Genomic DNA, 10,932 nt, shown 5'->3' on the forward strand with positions numbered 1-10,932 from the left:
TAAGAAAATTGACCAATTACAATCGATTATCAAGAGACACGGCAGTCTTGGTCAAGTATTTAACTACTAAAAAAATTGTATACATATTAATTATATGTATATATATTTCTCCTCGTGTGAAATGAATAAACGACTATGATTGATCAATTTTCTTAAATTTTGAGGATGCGTTCGGTTTGGCGCTTACAGTCAGGGATGCCAGGAAAACCTTTAACAGCCACTGGCTGCAAGTAAAAGGAGTAGGCTGGCAGCCGCGATGGCTTAGGTGGTTGGCTGCAGCCTACCCTCTCCACTTGCAGCCAGTGGCTGTTAAAGGTTTTCCTGGCATCCTGCTTACAGTGCTTATAAGCATCATTTTTCCTTGTTTAACATTTGATAAACAACAAGGGTGAAATGATGTTGTAAGCACCAAAGCGAACACCTAAATCTCATTGTAGATGCCGCTTAACGTAGATTCGTCGTAGACTCGGTATGCCGCACAGGTGCATATTGGATGTACACAAAGTGGCTCTCACAAATTAGTCAGAGTCAGTTGGTGTAATTACACTGCTCCCGTTTGCATCAGCTTTACACTGTGCACTGCAGTGGTACACTGATGTAAACCAACTGAAATCGATATTAAATTAATATAATATAATCTAGTGTAATTCGAACTTGTAATTAATTTTATTTTCTACCTATTAGATGCTTTGACTATATAAATATGGACTGCTAGTCCTCCCACTTTTACTATGTAAAAGACATATCCCGGTGTTGCTGAGCTGAAGTTGGTTGAGGTATCGAACTTTGATTGTTAGATTCCACCCCAGTCAGTAAAAAAATGTCAAATATGTCAAAATGTATTAAATGTTATGTTGAAAATTGATAGGGAGCTGGAAAAGATCTCAAATCGATGGAAAGAAATAAAAACAGACTCAGCACCTTTCTTTTACATGTCATAAACTGCTGATTTCACAGAAGTCTTCCCCCTCCCCGCAGAAAATTACTGACTGGGGTGAAGTTTACATCTTCCAGCTTGGCGACACGTATGAAGTTAATTACTATCAATCCATACTTATATAGTCAAAGATTAAATGATGACTTTAACTTTTATTCAACTGTGACTGTTATCAAGAATATCTTAAATATTTAATATAACACTTATTGATATATGATTGATATATATGATTGATATACATTCTCACTGACAATCTTTAACTCTCTCATCAATTTCTTGTAAAACCGAGGCATGTAAAATTATAAAAATAACAGTTGAGATAAAATCTTGAACCATGAGTTCATTCACTCTTACGACGCTATATGTATCTTTTAAATATTCAATGTATTCAAACAAATTAACTACGAATATTCTTTTTCAGACATGCTTGCTTCAAAACTTGTATGTGAATCCTCAGAATTCTGCCAAAAGTGCAGATGGCTCTCACTGTAAGTATATTATGATTCCAGTTATAACTTGTTTTATCAGTTTGCACGTTTGATATTTAAAATTTTTTTAAATTATTAATAATGAAATATGTTATTTACTCTTGTTTCAGTGGTCGCAAACGTATCGGACGAGGAAATGCAAGAGCATTATGATAACTTCTTTGAGGACGTCTTTGTCGAGTGCGAGGACAAGTATGGCGAGATCGAGGAGATGAATGTGTGCGACAATCTCGGCGATCACTTGGTGGGCAATGTCTACATCAAATTTCGCAGAGAGGAAGACGCGGAAAGAGCTGTGAATGACTTGAACAATCGCTGGTTTGGCGGAAGACCAGTGTATGCTGAACTTTCGCCAGTGACAGATTTCAGAGAGGCCTGCTGTCGTCAATACGAAATGGGGTAATCTAACATAGCATCTACTCATCCACGCAAACGTCTAGTGACGAATCAAATCAGTAATCCTATATCGTCTCGTATATTTCCTTTTCGTTTTCAGGGAATGCACGCGTTCTGGATTTTGCAATTTTATGCACCTGAAACCCATCTCGCGTGAGCTGCGTCGCTACCTGTACAGTCGCAAGAAGAGCGGTAGGGGACGATCCAGATCGCGTTCGCGTTCACGCGGCCGTGATCGCAAGCGCCGATCGCGATCACGTGATAGACGATCGAGATCCAAAGACCGCCGGAAAAGGGACGACAAAGGTAGGGACGGCCGATCTGGAAGATACTAATTGTGTAGAGAATTATGTTTATACGGATATTCATTCCAACCGATCTGACATGGATTTAACGGGCAGAGTCGACACGAAGAACAAGTACTATCCTCTTGCGTGCTTCGTGAACAAAAAAAAATATCTTTTTGTCCACGAAGCACGGATGGCATATATATTTATACGTGTAACCAATAGAATTAGTGCTCTTCAACGCTATGTCATGAGTTTTATTACAATTATTATAATAATTTAGCGAGCCGAAGTAATCGAAGGATTGTCTTTTTCGCGCAATGAAAAATGACAGACACAAATAAAATATAAGCATAGAAATATATATATTTTTTATTTCATGTTATATTTTCTCATATATAAATTATCGAACTTAAACATATATCGTGAAAAAACAATGCACAGGTTGGTGCATAAATTTATGAATACAACAAAAAATCTACGTATGCTTTCCGAAGATATCTCATATCTTTTGCAAAGAGCACATCGATATAATCGTGGACACACATCGTTACTGAATTACTTCCTTTCAAAAAAAAAAACAGATTATGCTTCTCTTTATCAGATAGTTACTTTAATTTTTTAGCCAGATTTAAATTGCATTTTGAAGCAATTATTATATTTTCATTTTCTCACAAATGTCCGTTACGTTAAATAAAATGTAGACCGTACGATTGAAAAGTAATTCTAGATTGTATCTATCATACAAAGAAGAAGCCTATGAAATATACTGACAATTATCGAAAGGAGCAAATTAATAGAAGTGACAGTTTATTGATAAAAAAGAGAGGGGTTAAACCATCGTCTAAACGCTAAATATTTAAAAAAATCAACCTTTCTCCATTTTTCTTCTTTTTTTTTTTATAAAAATGTTGAGTTCTACAAGAAAACACTACCAACAGATGGGTACAGCCACAAGAATTATATGTACAGCTGCAAAGTAAAATCTTTTATGAAAGAATATATACTTTACAGGATTTAAACAAATTCTCCAAAGTTCGCCTAATTTAATGCAGGCTGGTGCACATGTGTACTTATATTCGTAAGTATGTCTGTTAACATCGCGCGTATAAAATTATGATATGCGAATAATTATGATCGGGTGACGTAATGGGGAGATGTACGCAGTAATCATTTTATTCTAAATTCGATATTAAATCTATCCATAATTATATTGCTTCTTATTCGAAATTTCTCAAGTACCGCCGAAGCCGTTTCCAAGTCGTTTCGATACGCGTGCAGACGTCGCAAACGTTTCCTCGCAAAATATCACATCGGGATTGCAGTAACAGTGTTTCGATATATAACTTTTTTTTTTGTACAATTTCCTCCGTTCGCGTATGTTACTTCTATTTTCTTTCCGTGTCTGTCGAGAATAAATGTCCCGTCACAAATATCCCTTTTCCGATTATGTGTCCCGCCGATGTAAAATGAAAAACAATACCGAACCATACGTGTACGATAAAGATTGCATGATAATCACGGATTTCTACGTTACACACGCGTAACTCTTATCTCTCTTTTCTTTTTCCTATCTCTCCCTCATCATTAACTATCAACAATAGTCTCAGCATTATACAATGTAAAATTCGTATATTACCAAGATGGTACAATTGAGTCCGACGGAAAAAGATGCATCTTCGTGGTTTATTCCCATCTGAATTTCTCCAAAATATACTGTATACAATATTTTAGTTGTACTTATATGTATATGATATAATATATTTATATATATACAGTCTCGTGTGTATGTGTATGTGTGTTATGTATACATATGTGTGTAATACGAGCGCACTCGATTTCTCTTGATAGACCAAGAAATTGAGCAGTACGCGACACAGTCTAGCTTTTGTTTATCTTAAACAACATTATCTTTTTTTCTGTTTTTTTTTCCTTTAATTCTTAACTTTATTTGCCCTTTCGTGTTTTTTTTTTTACGGTAATATAGTGCTCCATTTCTCCAAGTAATTCATATCTAAGCACAGAGGTATTATTCTTCCTTTAATTCTCTTAAGACAGCTAGGTTGACTGCCCGGTGTCATGTGTAATGACATCACTTGTAAACGCGCCGTAAAAATATTTACATTGTTTAGATTAATAATTAATGGTTACGATACTTCAGTAGTAGTGTTCAGCGGGAGATTATAAGAGATCATTGTTTTAGGGGGGCTAATCGGCGTAGACAATGAACTGTTGATTGTCCACATCTGCAACTTCAACCTGGACAAATTGAGGCTGTTGAAGTTGGATTTGTTGTACTTGTCTCCCAATCGCGTTCCGGGATCTGAAATCACGAAAAAAACGAGATCTCGTCAAATAATTAAATTTTCCCTCCTTTATTTTTTTATGTAACACTTGTATTTGATTTTCTAAATTGCGCATTTACAATCTGCATTTAAGCAGCTGATCTTTTTAATATTAAAAAAAATCAATTAGCATCATTTGACGGACATAATTATTATCTCGCGTCTTACTGTTCTTTTCGTATTATTCTTTGACGTGATAGCTTCTAAAATATTTTCGCGCTCGTCTTTCATGTTATCTGAATTTTAAAAATGCAACAAAGAAGCGAAACTTACTTGGCCTTCGCGTGAGTCAGTATATGCGACTTGAGGTTCGTTGATTGCGCGAACTTTTTACTGCATCCGTCGAACGGACATACGTACGGCCGGTCGCCAGTGTGGATTCTCACGTGGGTACGGAGATTGAAGTCGAGACTAAACCTCTTGCCGCATCCCTCGAACGTACATTGAAACGGCTTCTCGCCGGTGTGCACCAACTGGTGCCGTTTGAGCTTGGAGCTCTCGACAAATGCCTTGCCGCATTCCGCGCACACGTGCACCCGCGGCCCGTGCGTATGCAAATGCTTGCGCATCGCACTGTTATCTCGAAACATCTTCGTGCATCCCTTGTGAGGACATGCGATGGTTCGCTCGACGCCGTCCACCACCGGCGGCTTGCGCACCTTCAGCTTGTGACCGGGTCGCGCGAACTCGGCGAGCTGCTTCGGATCCGACAGATCCAATCCGGGCATACCGTCGGACACTGAGCTGTTCGAATTGAACTTGGCATTGGACTTGCCCGTCATGTATTCCGTGTAGTCGGGATCCGGTTCTGGATTCGAACCCTCATCTGGAACATCCACATCCAGGTCAGGCGCTAATAGGATGTTACCTTTAACAGCAACAAACGGAGAGCGGTCCCAAAAAAGCTATACGGTAATTTTTCGATTTCTTACTACTTTTATTAACTATATGATATATACATGTACTGATAATATATCATATAGTTCATGATATATGTATAGATATATGTGTAAATTCTACATATCTTACATACATTTGTGAAATTATGTCTGACAAGAGGAAACAATAAAATTGGTAGGATTGTTAAAAGAAATATTTAGGGAAAAAATTTATAACGAATAGTAATAAATTTATATAGTAGTATACCGCAACAAAATAAACAATTTCTCATAAAATTGTTTATTATAACAAATTAAATTAAGACCAAGATGAGGCTGGGAGTCTTAATATAATTATAACTTTCCATAAGCGAGGCAATTAAAACTGTCATTTGCACAAGAAATGCAAGTATCAAATTTCTTGAATTTAAAATGAGATATATTTTAATATATCATATATAAATTCAAGAAACTTGATATTTGTATTTCTTGTACAAATAACAGTTTTAATTGCCTCGCTTATGAAAAGTTATAAGTACAATCGAACCTCGATAACTCGAAAACCGACTCAAAAAACTTCGAATTTATTATTTTAAAATCCATTATAAATTATAAACTCTCGTACAAAGTTTTCGTAATTTTTATATGTTAACTCTCTTTTACTCGAACTTCGATAAGGCAAAACTTTTATAACTTGAAGATTTTTAGAGCTGGTCCTTTAAGATTCGAGTTATCGAGGTTCGACTATAATTATATTAAGTCTCCCAATTTCATCTGGGCCTCAATTTAATTTGTTATAATAAACAATTTTATGAGAAATTGAGTAAAAATAATGTTAAAGTACACTAAAGTATACTTTAACATTATTTTTACTCAAGCTTAAAAAAAAGCGCATTTTACTATTCACAAACAAAATAAAGGTAAGGGAATGCATGCTGAAAAAAAAACAGGATACCCGTTATATCGCGATCTTAGTAACAACAAAGTTTCTCCCGAGGAAACTACAGAACAGTGTCGGAGCTCGTTTCGAAATATCTTTACGCAACACGATGCCTTTAAATGTACAATAAAATACGTAATAAACGAGAGATACGCGAATCAAATCGCAAAATATCGGTCGCGGTCATCGCGGATCGCTCGCTCGTATCGCCATCGATCTGGATATTCAAGACACCCGGTACATACGCTCGCGGTGCAGCATGGATCTGTCGTGACGTCAGAGAGGTCGAAGCGTTGCTTCGGCGCGCGCGGCGCATCGCCCGGACTTCTTTTGTGCGCCTCGGGCTCTCGAAATTCGTGACTCTTTATTTTTCTCTCCCTGATAAAAAGTAGCTAGGACTAGCCGAGCTCGCCCTATCGCTCTATCTATCCTCCATCTCGAAAAGAGACGCAAAAAAAATCGAATGAATCGTCGGCGTCGACGGATGACAACCGGAGTGCCGCGATGCTCCGCGACGTCGCTCGGCTCGGCTCCGGTCCGCCGCCATTTGCTCGACGGCGGACGGGCGGGCGATCCGCGCCGCGTAAAAGAGGCCATTTTCAAAATATGGCTGCCCCCGTGGGGGCCAAGCACAATGGCGTTCGCGCGATCAAAACAAACAACGCGGCCTGTCAAGCCGGCTGGCCCGTGCGGGCGACGCGGCCGGCCCAGGTCGCCGATTTTCACCGCGCGGCGATCGCGCGCCCGTGCAACGACGCAGTATCGATCTGAGCATCGCACCGGAAGTGCGTACCCGCCCGTGGTGCGTGGTGGATAACGAAGGGGCCAGGAGGAACGAGGGAGAGAAACGTACGAGAAAGAGAGAGGAGACGAAGGGAGAGAAAGAAAGGACCCGTCCTTTGGACGAGGGCTCGGCGAAGGGCGAGAGAGCGACGATAAGAGATAAAATGAGAAAAGAAAAACAAAGGGGGGGGAGAGGAAAAAGAAATGATGCTGAAAGAGAGAGAGAACCGAAGCCCGCGGGAGATCTGGAAAGATCCCGATGCGTAAACGCGGACCGCAACACTCACCGTCGTCCGTGCCGGACGCCCACATCGTTACCGAGAACTCGCCCTCGAGCGTCTTGATCTGCACCTGCTTCTGCTCCCACTTCCTGGCCTTGGTCTCGGTGGCCATCTCGCCGAAGATCGCGTGGTCGGACGCGCGGAAGCGCGTGCCGCCGCTCTTGCGCGCCTTCTTTGCGGCTTTGCGCGACGGCCCGGGGCTGGACTCGACATAAATGTCGTTGTCCGGCACCGGGATCTGGTCGTACACGCTGAGCGGGTCCGCGCCGACGATCTCCTCCTGCGTCTGCAGTATGATTTCCTCGCGGCCCGGCTCCGGCAGCGGCTGCAGCGCTATCATCGGCTGCCCGTCCTCGCCCTCGATCGTCGTCTCCACGGTCTCGCACGGTATCTCCACCGGTATCGTCTCTATCTCGACCTCCTGAATGTCCGGTTGAATCTCCACTTCGGTTATTATGTCCGAGGACGCCATATTAATCTCCGGCGGCGACGCCATGTTAACGTACCAAAATGGCTGGCCTGGCGACAGCGGAGCCTCGGCGGCGGGGACTCGAGCGTCCCGCGGCCACGTGACCACCCGCGTGACGTCACCTGCCGCCAGGGGGCGCGCGCGTGCCGCCGCGGCGCCATCTTGGGAGCGCGACGAGGAGACGCTCTCCGGGATCGTTCGTCTCTCCCTCGTTTTTCTTCTTATTTTTACTCGCGTTTGTCGCTCGCGGCCCGGGTGCCAATTCGGGGATTGGTTCCGCCGATCGACTGTCCGTGACTCGATGTGAGATTATTCGGATCGCTTGACCGAGCGACACCGCGAGGGAAGACGAGGTTAGGATCCGTTTGCTGTCATCGCCACGATGGACCTGTCAAAAGTGTCGAACGAAAAGAAATTACATCTCTGCAAATGGTACTTTCGCGGTACGTTGCGACGAAATAATTACTTTGCTCGGCTCTAACACTGATAATCGACGCAATGATTGACATCGAATGATACAAACACACGTGTCTCGACACGTGCATTGATTGACAGACGTCTATATAAATGTTCCGTTCTTCGCAAATGTGTTAAAAATCGATCGTGGACTAGGATTTGGATCAAATTTCAAGTGTAACCTTAGATTTGCGACAATATACAGGGTTGTTCATTTAAAGTGAAAAATATAGAAGACACGAAAAATTGTTTCAGACAAAAATTGTACGGTCAAAAGAGGGACAAATATTGAAAATCAGTAAAATTAATTTTGCGGAAACTATTTTTCAAAGTCCTATGAAGGGCATTTGCTTTTTTTTTAGATAGAATTACCTAATGTGATTCGTCTAATTATTCTGTATATAGAGGCTAATTAAAGCAAAGCTATCGAATAATCAATATTTTACGAGATATTTTATACTTTATAATGCCATATTTTGACATCAAATATGAAATATTTCATAAACTATTGATTTCTTGATGATACCTTAATGCTTTAAGCACAGAATAATAACATGAATTAATTTGAATTGATGTAAAGAAAACACAGTTGCTTTTAAAAGAAATATGCAACATGCAACTACATTTTTTTTAAATAACTTTCTGTACACCAATCGATTCATCTCATTATTTTGTCTTTTTAAAGATATTAAGGTACTATTATCAAGAAATCAATAGTTAAAATAAGATATTTCATAGCTTACGTCATGATAAAGTATAAAATATCTCATAAAATATTGATTACTCGATATAGCTTTTACTTGATACGTTTATAGGCAGAATAATTAGAGGAATCATATTACGTAAAAATATATATATAATTCCATTGAAAAATTGATTTTTTTAAATTAATTTTACCAATATTTATCCTTTTTTAGACCATACAACTTTTGTCTAAAATAATTTTCCTTGTCTTCTATATTTTTCATTATAAATGAACTACCCTGTATATTTAATTCGTGCCGTTGGAGATTTTAATGTTTATATCGTTAACCTCTTCAGTCATGTTCTTGCTTTTTTACTTGTCTCTCTTCTCGCTTTTCTTTCAAGACATAGATAGGTACATATATATTTTAAATACAGCGAACGAAAAATACGTAGAGCCGAAAGTTACATTTTACATCAACTTGTCAATAATATTTTCTTCAACTTCGCTTTGTTACAGCTGGTTTTGCGCTACTGCCATTCCTGTGGGCCGTAAACGCAGTTTGGTTCTCAAAAGAGGCTTTTGTAGCACCACCTTATGAAGAACAGAAGCAGATCAAGAGATGTTGGTATCGATCAATTTAATCCTTACAACAAATTCTAGATTTTCCTCTCTAATGTTACGCAATTCGTGTTTCCTTCAGACGTGATTTTCTCCGCCATCGGAGCGATCCTTTGGACAGCCGCTCTGCTGGCTTGGATAATCATCTTTCAGACCCAAAGAGCCGCGTGGGGTGAATTCGCCGATGCTATTAGCTACATAATTCCCACTGGCATTCCTTGATACTTCATAATGATACGCAATAATTTTTTGCAGAAACATGTACATTCAATAATTGTATATTAAACTTTGTAATATATTTATGTCATGATATAATTGTAAGTTCACATGGTAACATCTGATATTTAGCATAATAAAAAAATAACATTTTTTTACATGTTGTATACATACACGATTAAAAAGTATCGATCTCGAAAAATATTTAAAATAGCAACGCTATTATTTTCTCTCCGTTTAAAATTATTTTGAGTTTAAATGCGTGTAGCAGTTATGATAAAAAATACTCTTCAAAATATACTATTTCCGTTACATTCAAATCCCTCGTACATTGATCGTGAATTCGTTCGGAAATGCCACACTTTTTAAGGAGACACGAGCGAAATTATAAATACGCAGATCTGAACACAAAAAATCACATACTTCCGCATCTATACGCAACAATTTGCGAATTTTGCTATGCAAAATCTTCTAAATGTGAATAACCCTTCGTCTTTGTATATACGATCTTATATCTTTGTAAACTAATCTGGAAAGAAGCTGAAACAGCGAAACAACAATATGGACTCGTTAATCATAATATGATTTTGTTTCCGCATCAACGAGACAAGGAAAGCGAAGACTCACCAGTAGAGCAAATAAATCCGCACACATGAGCATGTAAAACACATTGTGCCATCCACCCCATCGAGACACTACACCTGCCAACAACGGGCCAATCGCGGCCCCGATACTACCAGTTCCATCGATAATGGCAGTCACTGTAGCTAAGGCCTTCGAATTTTCTCCTAAGCTAGAATGAGTTCCCAGTTCGGCCGACACGGCGGTCGTTATCAATGCGTAGGGACCGTTTACTAATAGTCCCCCTATTAATAGTAATACTATATTGGCGCCTAGGTTGATATTTCCAATGGCGTCGTATATAAATAACTGAAATATACAACGCGCATATGTTAGAAAATGAAACAGTGATATAAAACGGCAATTATAGCCGCATAAATTACTCTTGCAAAATTTTATTAATGCTCCGATTTCATTGAATTATAATATGCAATGTAAATTCGAAATGTATATACGTGTATATATATATATACATATATATATATATATATATACACGTATTACATTTCGAATTTACATTTATATATAT

The 10,932-nt window shown here is 39.2% G+C and overlaps 4 protein-coding genes across 5 annotated transcripts in view; 2 read left to right on the forward strand and 2 right to left on the reverse strand.

Annotated features, from left to right (window-relative positions):
• The first annotated feature begins 195 nt into the window (after window positions 1–195).
• LOC105456983 (splicing factor U2af 38 kDa subunit-like) lies at window positions 196–2,474 on the forward strand. Its single transcript, XM_011701370.1, has 5 exons — window positions 196–230; window positions 1,001–1,025; window positions 1,359–1,425; window positions 1,536–1,824; window positions 1,922–2,474. Exons 1-5 carry the CDS (start codon window positions 196–198, stop codon window positions 2,154–2,156), a joined length of 651 nt encoding a protein of 216 aa, XP_011699672.1. The 3' UTR covers window positions 2,157–2,474.
• Window positions 2,475–2,986: 512 nt separating this feature from the next.
• LOC105456979 (transcriptional repressor protein YY1-like) lies at window positions 2,987–7,875 on the reverse strand. Of its 2 annotated transcripts, none has more exons than XM_011701367.1 (3): window positions 7,342–7,875; window positions 4,727–5,279; window positions 2,987–4,431 (listed from the first exon to the last, which is right to left on the reverse strand). In XM_011701367.1, exons 1-3 carry the CDS (start codon window positions 7,829–7,831, stop codon window positions 4,317–4,319), a joined length of 1,158 nt encoding a protein of 385 aa, XP_011699669.1. In that variant the 5' UTR covers window positions 7,832–7,875; the 3' UTR covers window positions 2,987–4,316. The 2 variants fall into 2 exon arrangements, with proteins under 2 accessions (XP_011699669.1, XP_011699668.1); XM_011701366.1 differs by having other exon boundaries at window positions 4,727–5,321.
• Window positions 7,876–7,944: 69 nt separating this feature from the next.
• Window positions 7,945–9,940, forward strand: LOC105456982 (gamma-secretase subunit pen-2). Its single transcript, XM_011701369.1, has 3 exons — window positions 7,945–8,247; window positions 9,465–9,569; window positions 9,649–9,940. Exons 1-3 carry the CDS (start codon window positions 8,187–8,189, stop codon window positions 9,786–9,788), a joined length of 306 nt encoding a protein of 101 aa, XP_011699671.1. The 5' UTR covers window positions 7,945–8,186; the 3' UTR covers window positions 9,789–9,940.
• The window catches only part of LOC105456981 (sugar phosphate exchanger 2-like), a 6,958-nt gene continuing 5,866 nt past the window's right edge, over window positions 9,841–10,932 (reverse strand). Inside the window, exons 3-4 of the mRNA XM_011701368.1 lie at window positions 10,410–10,712; window positions 9,841–10,322 (exon numbers count right to left, since the gene is read on the reverse strand). Coding sequence (XP_011699670.1) covers window positions 10,254–10,322; window positions 10,410–10,712 — 372 coding nt within the window. The 3' untranslated portion in view covers window positions 9,841–10,253. The remainder of the gene's footprint in view (window positions 10,323–10,409; window positions 10,713–10,932) is intronic.

This window comes from Wasmannia auropunctata, unplaced genomic scaffold (assembly GCF_000956235.1).
Source record: "Wasmannia auropunctata unplaced genomic scaffold, wasmannia.A_1.0 LD335442.1, whole genome shotgun sequence".
Lineage (NCBI taxonomy): Eukaryota > Metazoa > Arthropoda > Insecta > Hymenoptera > Formicidae > Wasmannia > Wasmannia auropunctata.